Below are 14678 nucleotides of genomic sequence, written 5' to 3'. Positions count from 1 at the left end.
CTATATAAGTTATTTTTCATCTAAGTACGTTGAAGTTCTTTACAGATATGACCAACATTCTTTGTTTTCAGACCAAAAACTCCAGCCCAGAAATATTTACAGGCATTGTCAGGATTACACCAACAGTCTCTGGCAGTGCCAAGGAAAGACCTTGATCATCCAAATCTCTGTTGGATGCAAGAACTATATCAGGTTACTGCTTCTATATTTGGAGCAGAATTGTGATCAGAGAAGTGACTGTGAAAAACTGCTTTACAATCTTCTCCAAGATGTTTGGCTCCTGACTTTGTGACAAAATTTTATGCACACAGAACAACAATCAAAATAGTATATACTCTTACCACAGTGCATTATAATATTCAAGATACCTTAAAAGGTAGAGCTCTCTGAAAGGAGTATATATTCTACTTCTCCACATGCTATCATCAAGAAATTCTTAACATTAAAGTTAGATAATATCTAAAGGTGTTATATGATCTTTGCCTACTAAACACTGCATTATTATATATAACCTCAGAAAATTCAACCTTTGAGTCTCAAAAAAATGTTTTAATTGTATTTTACTAAGAAAGTAAATAATGTATTTATTATACAAAAATAGCAATCAAAGCCACCAAAAAAGCAATCAAAAAAGCCAATCAAAAAAGCAATCAAAGACACCAAAACTCTAAAGAGTCCCTGAAGGTAAAAAAATCTCCAAAAATATATTTTCAAAGGAAATCTTTGGAAATATCATTTAGTTTGTAAAATCACTACCAATACAAGGTCATCTGTATGAAAAGAGTGTTTGACCTTTGCTACACAGGAATAATCTAACATCTCAATTTAGAACTGTAAGCATGCATTGAAAGCAACTGCTTCTGCAGCAAAAACTTGATTTTGTGTGATAGTTTAGCAGACAGAACAGATGAAATAATTAAGCAGCTAAAATCCACAAATCTCCTGGAGTACCTTTACATGGTACACACATTTCACTTCATAAGAAGTAGTAGGAAAAGCTCATAACATAGAAGCTTTAAGATCTTCAATAATTTAAAATATTACTATGAATCTTGCTCACATGAGAAAAACAGAATTCTGTTTTGTTTTAATGTTTATGCAAATGCAATGCTGAGAGCAACTGAAAGAGAGTATTTTCTGTTCAGCTGTCTGTCATAGTGCAAACACAGTACAAACTTTGCTGCTGCCATCTGCTAAGTGGTTTGTGTCTATTCGTCACCCACACAAACAAATTATAAGAATATGCAGGTCTAAGATCTCTTTGTCCTTGGCTCGATTACAAAGATGCCAGTACCCTGTGATTTGTAATTTTTTCCTCTTAGATAAACTTTAATTGATCCCCAGGAAATAGAAGTGGGATGCCTCATATCTCATTCAGCTGAAGTAGGCTTGAACTGACACCTCACTGCAGCACTGAAATGCTCCTATGGCAATTATAAATCTCTGGCTGTTCAGGTATTTGTAACACCACCAACCACAGGGGGACAAACTCAGAGGTTAAAATGAGAGTGGTTCACTAAAGAAGAACCACACTCCAAACATAGCATTAAATCTGAAGTATCTCGTTTAGGAAGAGCTCCCATGGTTTCAATGGTAAGTCTCAGGGAGGCTTGCCCTAAATGTAGCTTTGAGGTTGTCTTCCATATTATCTAATGAAGCAGCCATATAGTCTGGAGGTTATCTGGTTACTGATCTGGGACAAAACACTTCTGATTTTGGAGCAGTTACATGACCTCTGTGCTTTTACATCCTTGGCTTGTAAGGTCTCAGGAAAAGGAGTGCCTCTGGATGGCTCTGCACTAAACCTAACAGCCTCTCTGCAGAGTTGGTGATGAGATAGTCTTTAACCTGTTCTACTAACAGACATATGAAAGCTCTCATTGCTATGGTGGTATGGGAGGTGAACAATATGACTCTAAATCATAACTAATTGCTGGTCTCACATGACCTTGGGCAAGTTTCTTAGTCTGAGAAACATGTGAAAGAAGCAAAGTAGATTCATCCAAGAGAAGCGATGGGGATCCATTAGCATTACTAAACATCAGAAAGTCAAATATCAGAAGAGCTGATTTCTATTAATTTATCATTATTAGCATCATTCTGCATGAGACAGAGGAAACTGAGTAAATAATTGCCAGCAGGCTGAAAAGAAGCATGATTCTAAAACAGTAGAGAAAGAATTCTTGTTCTGTAACTGTTTACTAAAACTAGATAAAATTCCTCTGATAATGTCTCTCATTCTTTCTGACCATGACCTTTAGCCAATCTTCCCATAAACTTGACTTGCCAGAGTTCAATTTGAAACCCAGAACATTTAAGTAAATGAAACAACTCAGTGTCTTTCAATCCAAAGACCTCACAATGCTCACAGAGGTGGTTAGGTAACATCTGTTTACAGGGTCACAAGGTTTTCCCACACTTTCCAACCTTGCTGAAGCCACCATCACCCCCACATTTTAAAGGGTCAGAGAGTAAGCAATACAAAACAATGCACGTGGCAGTGTGCTGCTTGCTCTCAGCAGCACTGGCATCTTCCCTCACGTGTGCAGTGATGGCTTTTTGCTGAACTACCACGAAGCTGCGAGATGCTTTCAGCAGCCGTGTGTGTTTGCACGCAGAGCAGAACACAAGGCAGGCCAAACTGATGGTATTAATCACAGCTCCATATCATGACTACACCCCAGAAAGGCAGAATACAGAGGAACAGCCATACTCCACTTGAAACCTTGGAAAAACTAACACAGCACAGCAATCACTGCAGTATTCTTTCTTCTTTTGTTCAGGTGATGTAACTAGTTGGTACAATTCTGCCTCTGTAAGGTTAAAGTCTCTGTAATAAAATACTGGTTTTGTATTTATCCATATATCCAAATTGCAGTTCTGCTGTTATTTCAGCGCCTCTGCTTCATTTTCTAATTTTTAGTAGTACAAAACAAAAATCAGGCAGAGCAGTAAAGCCAGGTCTGAATACAGAGACTGAACATTAAACACATTTTTATGAAGCTGCTTCTTACAGGCAGTTTTCTGAAGTGGAACAAAAAATCCACACAGAGCCACTTACATAATACACAAATGCAAGAGGATGTTTTCCCTCTGGCTGTGAAATACTGATGGTGAAAGCAGAATGACTGGCTAGTTTGGGGAACAGCTCTGTCTCTCACAGAAACTGCTGAAACCAAGAACATGAAGTCAGAATCCTCCCTTTCTACCTCCAAACACGCTATGTCATGTCAGCACTCTTTTGCTGGTTTGTGGAAATAACATGATAAACTAAACTAAAAAATGACATGACAATGGCCCAGGAAGAAAATAACAGATTCACACACACTTCATTGCTAAATCACCTAGTAAGCAATTCAAAGAACAATTAGTTTGTGTAATATATGTTTGAATGACTAAACTAAAAACAAGTATCAATCCAGTTAACATAGGAATTTAGCCAAATTTTGTAATAAGTAGGAGAGATCACTAATTTTTTTTCATCTAAAACATCTTAAATCAGATGTACTGTTAAATTTAGACATGAAACACTGGAATACTATGAGATACAGCAAAAAGGCACAGCATGCTGTTGCTCACATTCCTGCTTTTCCACACAAGCAATCTACACTTAGTACAGTTCTAGCAGGAAATAAAATAACCTCAGGACAAACATAAGAGAAACAGCTTCATTTCTGTAGGTAACAAGACAAACATGAAATCTTTGTTTCACAGGACCAGCATACTCTAGCATACAGCATATTTTAAAAAAGCAGTTCTGCAGAGAATTTCATAAAAGCATGCAGATTTCTGGGTGCACCAAATGCAGTGAGAAGTGTCAACAGTTACCCCCTCCTCCAAGTAAACCATTAAAAGCTGCACGTAAAATGACAACAAAAAGACAACAACCCTAAACTAAAGATAATCACAAATTACTGAGAAAACGTTGGTATTATACCGATTCTCCCGGGTTGCTTTTCCATCTCATTTTTCTCTCCAAAGTTTGCACGATGCACACTAAATGAACCATCTGTAAATCCACATTTTTTTCCAGCCGGTTTTGTTGTCAGCTCTCTGGGATCCTATTGTGCCATTCTCCTCCCCTCTTCCCCAAACACTTCTGCTGCTGATGCAGAGGCTGGCGGCTGCTACAGCATAATGCAGCTTCCAGTAACTATGGCAGCAATAGCTCTGTGGTGAGGCTGAATACCTGCTGCAACAAAATCCTAAGGCTCAAATAAGAGAAGCTACAGTGAAAAATAATTACTTTTGGTAGAAGCTGAAATTTGCTGGTTTTCTCAAAGAAAACATCAGTCAAGTTAGCATCCCCATCTTTTTGACTGCCTGCTGTTCAAGTCCTATTTGTCTTTTAAAAATTCTTTTTCCCAAGCGAAAAAGAGTTAAAAATAAAGCAGCAAGAAGATGCTAGTGAGGCATTTTGCGCCCTTGCAAACCCCACACTGAAAGCAGTGACAAGTTAGAGCTACCAGCCTATCCACTAATTCACATCTACACAGCTCCCCCCACCTTCCCCAGCTCCATCCTCCCCCTCTTCCCGTGGCCAATCCGGGGCCCTTCCCGCAGGGGCTCCGGGCAGCAGCAGGCACCAAGCAGCGGCACAGGATCTGCATCTGCTTCTGCCTGGCACAGGGGCCCAAACCTCTCCCTCCTCTTCCCTAAAGCAAAGGGAACAGCAACGAAAGAGAATATGAGGAGCTTGTATTGACACCTCCTTCAGCCTCCTGAAGGGATGCCACTCACAGAATTCAAAGCAAAAGTTTGGGAGTGGTGGGAGACAAAAATCAGCTCAAATGGCCAGCAGAGCCAGAAACCTTTAGAAATCTTTGGAAATGTACACGCATAGTCATGCCATACACAGAAGTTACCATCAAGTGAAGCATCATTTAGATTTCTTATTAACCGGTTTGTGTACATAAAAACCACTTTGTTCTGTTTCATGTGTGTTTTTTTCAGCTTTTCTATGCAAAACCTCTTTTTCTTTGCCAAAGCCCCCAAGGTAACAGCAAGGCAATGACTTATTTAAGGCACCCCTTTAAATACATCTCTTAAACAGACCTTTTTGGCCAAGAGTCACAGACACAAGACACAGCCACATTCTCCAATAAAGGTCAATGCTGCCTCTTCAAATTCCAGTTCAGCTAACACAGGTTTTCCCTTCACAACGTCAGTTATATACAGAATTAGTTACCCTGCTAATCCACTGTACACAATTCTGCTGTAAATTGTAGAGTTGCTATAACTGGCACAGTGCATTTCTCTGCAAAACAGAATATCTGAGGTATCTTTTAAGAAATGCAAAAGTTTTCTTTAACCTTTTTATTTTGCTTTTTGGTAGAGAATTTTGAAATTCTTAAATGAAAGCTATTAGTGGGAAATCAGAGTATATTACAGATATTAGTTGGACAAGTTAACTACCACGTAAGATTAATAAATATGTTGGTTATGCTGTATCAAATTTTCCATCCCCCCAGTTTAACAACGTTGGTATTTTCAAGGGAAGGAGGTTTAAGCATGTTCCACGCAGCTAAATAATTCAGTGTACTGCTATACCACTGAACTCTAGTGGAAAAACTCCTGTGGGGTTTTTTCTCTAAACCAGTAAGACAATAAAATCAGAGTTTTTATTTATATGCAGTATAGTATTAAGGAAATGGCAGGAGAAATACCTTTATTATCTGGTTATTTGTGGTGATGCTGTAATATGATGACTGATGCCATTCATAAGCCTTCTGTGTCAGAAAATTGCAGCACTGGGGCTCTTATGAGTAGGGCGTATGAACAAGCAACAAAGTAAGACTACAATGACTCACAGTGCCTAAAGCTTTAATATTTGTGTGCACTGGTAGAAAATAGTTTTTCCTCTCATTTCTCAAAATATTTTAGTGTACAATTAAAGTTTGAACTGGCAATTCAGTCCATAAAAGACAGATGAGAAGAACATCATTATACTGACAGCCATAAGACCCATATCATTAATAATCATTACTGTAATACATATATTGATATGATCTGAAATAAAAAATCCAGAAGAAAGCAAAGTAGCATCAGTTCCTGATGAAAAAGGTATTTAAACATGAAAACTCAACAATTTCTGAATTACTTCTGTTTGCAGCCGCTGTACTTCTTTGCATGAATGAACCCCATTCTATTCTAGGAATTAATTTTTTTTTTTACTTTTCCCTAAAGCAATTTTATTCTCACCAGAAGAGAACCCAATTTATCCAAGCCATTTTCAAAATACTAATGAGTATTCCCAGTACCTACTATTGGTACGAAATTTAATACATTTAGGGTTCTTACATGCTGGAAATTGGTAGCAACTTCAGAGTAAGCCTCACTCCAGTTATGGCTTTTAAATGCACACTACACATGCAACAAAGATGCAAATCATTTGCACAAGATCTCATATGAAGAAAGAACACAGTTGCAGAGCCTTGCCTGTAACTCAGCTGCATGTACAGATTCTTGTTCCAATATGATAAAATAGTTTGAATAAATTATTTTTTTTAAAGAAAATAAAGTATTAGGTTCCATCTCCTCTGGAGGAAACCGGTGTAGCACAGAAGAAATCAAAGCTAAAGGTGTCAAAAATTTCAGCATAATTTGGACACATTAATATTCTTACCTTGGTTCAAGAGAACATTTTTCTTCACAGTTTCTACATTTTTGACTGCAAAAATAAAAATAGGAAATCATAAATATTTTGGGGGAAAAGGCAAGAAAACTTCACTGAAGCCTATTGCACACAATGTTATTGTAATTTTCAGTAGAGGAAGATGCAGATTTCTAGCAGCTGGGAGAGCACCAAGAACTTTCAAGTGAGAGGGGGACAGAGAACAAGACACACACACAGAGCTTTCCCTGTTCTTATATTTCCTCTAAGCATCTCTTTCTGACAGAGACAAGACCCTCCATTAGGGTGGACTTTCTGCTGGTGATCAAATAAACGCTCCCTGTAGTCCACTTAGTCCTGTATTATTGCAAAGTATCACACACACACCTTTTAGTACTCGACATTGACTTTTCTTCATGAGACACAACATATATAATTTTATTCTTATAATAAAGATTCTAGGCTAGATGTCTCAACCATAACCCCCAACATGAGCAAAACCACTTGTCTGTACAGAAATTCAGGCTCACAGGTTACAGAGAAGCAAGACGGAGTGGATCAATTCAGTTTATCTATGCCAAAATGATAAAAGGACCTCTGCATTACTTAAGGTGAAAACCAGCTATTATTAGACATGGTTTTCAGATCATTCCTGTAAGAGACAGACTGATAAAACCCAAGCAAATGCAACACCATTTTTCATTTTTTACTGAAGTAACCATCTGAAATCCTCTAGGTAAGCATGAGAGTAACATAAAACGATGTAATGTGCTTGTAATATCCTGTCCAAGTGATTAAAAATTGCTCAACACAAACAAAACCATGGTCTTTTCAAATCAAAAATCAATCAGAAATTTTCTGCAGTTTTGTCAGGTTAAAAAGGGGGAAACTAAGTGCAAATTTGTGCTAAACTGTTTATAATGCTTCTGGATTTCTTCAGGTTTTTTCTAGATTCATCAAAAAACTTGTGACAAGAGATCCACAACTAATGTTTTTAGCAACATAAAAAGAACCTTGGTGTGTACATTTGAAGGTCATTAGGCAAACCCTTATTTTGAAAATTATTTTTAATTTTTCCTAAGGAAAGAACAGCAATGATGTGTAAAATGTTCTTCAGTAAAAGAAACCAAATGAAGTAATGTTTGGTATAGGCAGGTATCACTGCAGCAAATGAAAAGCAAATGCAGAGATTAAATACCTTAAAGAGAACATATAAAACCCCACTATCCAAGGTGGAAAGAAAGCTGCTTGATTAGAAGCATGAAGGATATTTACAACAGAAATAACATTTTATGCTCATAAAAATGAGATTAAATACTTCCTCTAGAAAGACATAAAAGATTGCCAGTAAAAACACTCTAGTAAGAAGCAGAACCATCAGCAGCTATGAATGGCAAGATGCCTGTTTCTTGCCTTTAACAGGTTAATTGAATGTGCCAGACTGAGAGGAATTAAAAAAGAAAAAGAATACAATTATATTTAATTCTGTAGTATTCAATTTTCAATGTTATGAACTGAAACACAGAACATAATTAATTTTCCTAATATATATTAATCACTGTTTCATCACAGCAATCCTTTCCATTTCATAAAGTCTCTGCTATAAAAGCAGACACTAAACACTGAGTATGAGCAGCTCTTCAACACTTTGAAAGCAGCACATGCTTTATTTACTGCTCAGTTAAAAAAACAAAACAAACAATTACATTGGCTTTCTGAGATGAAGGGCTCAATGAGGACTTGAACTAAAGGGAATTTATGAACAAACCTTATGATTTCCACAACAAATTAACAGTGAAAGTCAATTTGTAATAATTACCTTGGCTAAATCATATCCTGAAAAGGCCATTCTGTGAATTGAAGCAATAATATTGTAGAAATTATAGATTAGCTGTAAAGCAGATGTCCAAGTGAACTGAATTAAGGCTGACAGTCTCATCTGAGGCATTTTCTTAATTGAGCATCAATAAATGATTTTGCAGGTTTGTTGCATCTTAATGCCCTATATTAGTCAGCTGGCCAATGTATTTTCTCTGACATTTTTATTTGCCTACTTAAAAACATGATGGGACTTTCTCTGTATACAGCTTACTTTTGTCTGAACCAAGTCCCTGATTTTAGACATCATCCCACAAAACAAGTTGTTTGTTCAGCTGCTTTTTTCTTAGTTTTAAACTTACTTGTAGAGAGAAGAAAGGATATAGTGTGGAGAATTGATGCAACTTCCATCCAAATTGAGCCAGTCCAAAGCTCCACAACTCAGAGTGGGTGGGGTTTCATTAATCTACAGAAAGCACACAACATAGGACAGGAATTAAAAAAAAATCACCCAGGAACTTCCAAGGTATCTTTAGTACTGTCATTGTTAACTATTGTGTGCAAGGCTGCATAATACCTCCCATGTGAGTTTATAATCTCACTTCTGCTTAGTCTTTGATAATTAGCAAAATTGCTAAGCATTTGTTACTGAGTACATCTCTTAGCAGCTCTATTTGAATGCAATGCATGTTTCATTAATCAAGAAATTAAGAAGGACAACAAATAGAAGTTAAGCCCCTTATCTCAACGTGAGTACGAAAGGATGGAAGAGTGGAAAGTATAAAATGTTAATGAATGAAAATCCATTTTAAAAGATAGACTCTTGCCAATATCAGTTGATAATATGGTTAACTCCTAAATGAGAAAAATCACATTTTTTTAAGTTAGGTTTTTAGTTATGTTTGTCATTTTAAGAATTACCTCCTTTCTTAAACATTATTGAACTAGTCAACCAAATAATATCTTACAGTAATTAGTTCCTGAGCTTAACATACCAAGAAATATTTTATATATTTCTTATGTATGTAACAATTAACTGCTTTCAGAGTCAACAACATTTAAGTGCTTAATCCCATAATTTTTCCATTTCTTCTAGTATACTTCTTCATTCAAGACAGTGAAATGACAGAGAAGGAAGATAACTCAGAAAATTATCAAATGTGGAAAGGATCTTAACTGGTCTTTTCACTGCAGCATTCTGCCTTTTTGTTTCAATCCTACTGTAGACATGGCTAGAAATAGGAAACACTAAATTATTCAAGGGATCTGCGTCATCTTTTGCTAAGCACCTCTGAAGGAAATGCAAGTGTCTTCCCACAAAAGGTTTAGTGTCATTACTGACCATTAGATGGACAAAATGAAGCAAGTGAACATGATGATGAGATGAAATATTATCTTTATCAAGCTGGCTTTTAAGAAGCAACAAAATTGGGGGAAAAAAAAATAGGAGAGAAAATTAGTTTTAGAACTTACTGATCTTCTTAGTCTTAAAATAGCAGCTTCTGCTGGGTGATTGAATCTAAACTTATGAGATTTGCCAAGGACAACAAGGGCCCCTGTGAAAACAAAAAAAGTAAACATTTACAGAGACATAATCCATCAAAGTACTATAGAATAGTAGGTTAAAAAAAGTCTGACCAACAGCTTTTTGTAAATCACAGAACAGAGAACTATTTTTAAAATTTGCCACCATGGAATGGCAGAATTATTGATCAGTAATGACAGCATCCAAGCAAACTCATTTTGGAGATCTCTGCAGACTAAATATAGCTGTAAATTCCCCATTCATATTAAAGGCCAGCATGACTTCATGCCAAAAACACAACCAACCCACTGCTGAAAACTTGATTTACACTATATTCTTAAGAATCAAGATCACTGCAAGTTCCCCAAAGAACTTAAAGAACTTAAAGAACCTAAAAGTATGAAAGTCCTATCCATTTAATCTGAGCTCATTCATCATAGCCTATGACTTGGTGGCTACCAGCTTCCACCTAAATACACTGAAAAAGCTGAAGGTTGTTTCAACCATATTATATAATTGCCAAAAAACCCTTTCAGTGGCCAGCTGGCTTAGAGTCAGTCTCCACTATTTTCCACAATAATGTCTCTTGACAACATGTCTTCCCTTTTCAGAAACCTACAGACTACTGTTGCCAAAAAGAGGTAGAATATTGTCACCAATGTTCTAATTTTACTTCTGTCCCATCTCTAGCCATGCATCAAACCTTGTGGGGCTGGCAGCAGACTGAGAGATGCCTTTCTTTGATCTGCTCTAGTTCCATAAATTCTAGATCTAGACTGCAGTGATAAGGTGACCACAATGCAGTGTTCATTCCCAGAAAAAACAAGCCTTACCCTGTGACAGACGGCAGGATCCAGAGACCTCAGACCCATTCACAGAGCAGCGCGCGCCTGGGACCGGCCGCAGTGTCACAATCCCACAGTGGTTGTCTATCAAACAGTGATTCCTTTCAATCCACTGTCCCTGCAAAACTAAAGCACAGAGGTTTACCTCACCTGGTGAAGGGGCTGGGTTTGCCCTCAGAATGGAGGACCACAAAGTGTTTGACACTACGCATACCTCATACCCCAGAGAACCATATCAATGTGCAAAACAAGGAGATTAAATACTGCTAGTAAATACTTAATTACAGAAAAACTTACTATGGAAACTCACTATTGAAAATAGTGAGATTGTTTCTTTATTCCTGGTACTGGAAAACTACATATCACTGTCTGATTTGTGGGCTGATGTGCAAATTCTTGTTATGTTGAATTTTCTTATTGACATTATGGCATTTATTGTTTATAATTCACTAATCTATTGGCAGAGAATAATCAGACATAACCAAGCTTAGCAAAACTTAACCAAAGCTGAGATCCTGCAAATTTTCCAATTTCAGTATAAAGTTTCAGTTCTCTATCATAGTATCTAACTTCTGAGATCGACTGCTAAAATTAAAAGCAGAAATTAAAGTAAGCAAGACATATGCTAAATAATTTGGATTTCATATCTAAAATGTTCTGAACAAGTAGAGCTGAAAAGTACTTTCAATGTCTCGTGCCACTAGTTTAGGACAGAACATCTGAGAATTTGGATGTAAGATGTAGATATTTTTAAACTCTAGTGTAGCCAGTTTGGTCAAATCCAGTGACATTTGGGTCTCTTAAACAGAAAATAATCAAGTATTTTAGCAAACATTAATAATGAGTCTCTTCTACTTACCTTCTTCAATAAAGAAAGCTGACAAAAAGAATCACTACCTAACTATTACAAATGACAAGTGTAAACCTCTTGGTTTGACCTGAGCATATGAAAAAATGAGTTGTAATACCATTCTCTTACCAATATCTTGATCTTGGTCTGAGTCACTTCTTCCAATTTTGGTTGTTCCTTCCTAAAACAAGGAAAGAATTAATTTAAAAGTTGCTTACAGAAAAAAGACTATATGTATTACTTAAAAAAGCTTTGGTACATCATTTTAGCAAACACTTTAATGCCTCTGAATGACTGAATTGTTTGAAGTAAATGCTGTGTACTTGTAATATTTCAGCCCACTGTCCCCCTTAGCATAGCAATGACTCTTCATCCTGCAGCTGTGTCAGCTTCTACAACTCCAGTAGATAAAGTAACCCTCAGTGGATGACTGTGCTTGGGACCAGCATTTTGAATATGAACACACATCCTGATGCTTTGAACTTTTACTGTGAGACTCTGTGACTGCAGAAATGAGTTTTTAAAATTTTTTTTAAAAAAATTTTAAAATATCCATGCAGAAAGAGGGAAGCTGCAAAATGATTATTCAATTGACCGGGCTTTTAAAATTTAAGAGTTCCTAATTTGTAAGGGCACTTTGTCATACATTATGAACTCTTCAACCTAACTACAAAGAATAAGGTGTTTCTGAAACTTAAACAACATCTATGAAAAGTTTTCCTGGTGCTTATAGTATATGAGCAAGTTCCCAAACCTGAAGATTCAGTACCTCCAAAGAAAAGAACTGCCTAGAAATAAAAATCTCCAGAACAAGAAGACTCGGACCGTATTATAGGTCAGTGATGGAAATGAGACAGCAGTTTTATGGTTGCCTTCAAATACCAATAAAAACCAGTCATTTACACAATACCATAAGAAGAAAACTGCCCCAAAAAAAAGCAATTAATTTACCATCTGTCTATAACTTTCCATTACCAGTTCTATGCTTTTTTCTTAGGAAAACAAAGCAGGAAAATTTCCCAATTCTAAAGAGACACTGTAATTGGTTATGGTAAAGTGATTGGTAAATGCTTCTAAAACTACTTTCCACTTTAGTGGAAAGCCTTTCAGTTATATTAAAATTAATTATGGACAGTAAACAATGTGATTTTTGTATTCAAGTTAGAGCAAACTGAATACACTCTCTGCTCCAAGCATATTGTAAGTAAAGCCTAGATTTAAAGATCAAGGAAGAAGTAGTAACTGGAAGCCTGAACTCTGGGAAAACAGAAGCTGTGCACTACTTCAAAGTGCCCCAGTTCTGGGTAATTACAGGTAAGTCACAGTGGGTTTGTGCACTGGACAGAAAGGGAATGGTTATCACAGAGCTCAGCTGTCTGAACCCACCAACAGATCCCTCAGGCACGAGCCCTGCTGAGACTTCATTTGCTGGAGAGGCTGAAGGCTGGATTGTGCCTCTGCTTTGAAGCAATTATCAAATCACATGCCAGTTTAAGTTTCAGCAGACTCAACTGCAAAATATCCACCTGGCTGCAACTTCTAGAAAACTTATGGTCTGCACGAACCTTTGACCTGTGCCACTCAATCAAGTGAATTAGCAACATGTATTTTATACAGAGAGAAGTAAACCAACTCCTAAAAGTTCTCTTAATCAATTACCTTCTTCACTATCAATTATCTTCTTTGGCAATGAAATAGTGCAATTCCAAAATAAACCTTTTCCAAGTTGCTGAACTAACTCTCTGGTAATACAATTTAATTCAGAAGAGTGTATTACAGCAGTATTGGCTCAGGAAATTCACAACAGAATCCCAGGCAGTGGCTTGATTCTGGGTAAGTTTCAATCCAACTAAAAATTGCAGGTGAGACAAAGGGTACAGATAAAATACAAGAAAACCCACTCAGCTTGAGAAAACAAAATAAAAATATCTCAGGACCATGCTGATTTAATTTTTTAAATGCTATTATTGAGCTAATAACTGGAGTATTTCTACTCTTTCCTAATTTAATATTGAGTATTCCACCTGAAAAAGGGAAAGATGTTTCATATGAAATCACTGCACAGCCTGAACTGAGCACACCACAGCGCATCTTCACATCTGTTGAAATGTTTTTACATTGTTACCTCTTCTGGCTGTGTCATGACTAGGGGTAGAATTCCTAAGGTACATTACAGAACCATAAAGAGTAAGATTGCTTTTCCCCTTCACTTCTGGAAGTACTCCAGCTTTCAAAAAAGGTTATGAAGTACAACTTTTACTGAAACAATAAACAAATTGCATATTTTTAAGCTATGCAAAAAAGGTCAGCTAAATCACAGGAAAACATACATCTTTTATGAATGAAAGCCAGAAAATTAAGCATAAGCACAGCACCGATTAGTGCAATTAATATTATGAAATAATAGGGGAGTAAAAGAGTAGCACTATATTTATTTCGCATGATCTGAAAACTGCTGCTGTGACCTCTCTCTAGAAGTACAATATAAAGAGCTGTTATATGGTGAAACCCTAATTTGTAAGGAACTGCTAATGTTTTACCTTCTTGCTGTTCAGATGAAGGTAACAGACACCAGAGACTAAAAGATGTAAAGCACAGAGAAAAGAAAAGGCAGCATCTAGAAGCAAAGAAAGAAGGGACAAAGATGTTAGTGTGACAGAGTCGTGAATTACTCCAGAAGGTGACCCTTCAAACCAAGTTATGCCATTAAAATGAATATATTTAAATTAGGTATTGTCAAAATTAGTATGGGAAAGTATTTGCTCTTTCCCCAATGGCACATAACAGAAAAACATTTAAGTAGTAGTAGTTACTTTCAAGAAATATTTATTGTTAATGTAGGGTTGAGTAGCTGAAGTTGCATGTTGATCAGCACTGGACATAAATACTTGGTCCCTAATAATTACCTGGTACAATTTCTTTATGTTGGCATGAGAAAAATTAGTTAAGTTTCTCTTTCAACATGATAGAAGAACAGCAAGATTTCTCTTTTAACTATTTGTTGTCATTTTTAAAATGAGTAAAAAA

General features: G+C 36.5%; 1 protein-coding gene across 1 annotated transcript in view; it reads right to left on the bottom strand.

The window, feature by feature from the left end:
* The window catches only part of STARD9 (StAR related lipid transfer domain containing 9), a 96158-nt gene that overhangs the window by 23622 nt on the left and 57858 nt on the right, over positions 1 to 14678 (bottom strand). Inside the window, exons 17-21 of the mRNA XM_014251875.2 lie at positions 11781 to 11832; positions 10790 to 10927; positions 9905 to 9987; positions 8794 to 8897; positions 6626 to 6670 (exon numbers count right to left, since the gene is read on the bottom strand). Coding sequence (XP_014107350.2) covers positions 6626 to 6670; positions 8794 to 8897; positions 9905 to 9987; positions 10790 to 10927; positions 11781 to 11832 — 422 coding nt within the window. The remainder of the gene's footprint in view (positions 1 to 6625; positions 6671 to 8793; positions 8898 to 9904; positions 9988 to 10789; positions 10928 to 11780; positions 11833 to 14678) is intronic.

The sequence above is a fragment of the Pseudopodoces humilis genome, chromosome 7 (genome assembly GCF_049639895.1).
Source record: "Pseudopodoces humilis isolate 2021_Gansu_Grassland_sample_001 chromosome 7, ASM4963989v1, whole genome shotgun sequence".
NCBI lineage: Eukaryota > Metazoa > Chordata > Aves > Passeriformes > Paridae > Pseudopodoces > Pseudopodoces humilis.
This window is presented reverse-complemented; position numbering and strand designations above follow the sequence as displayed.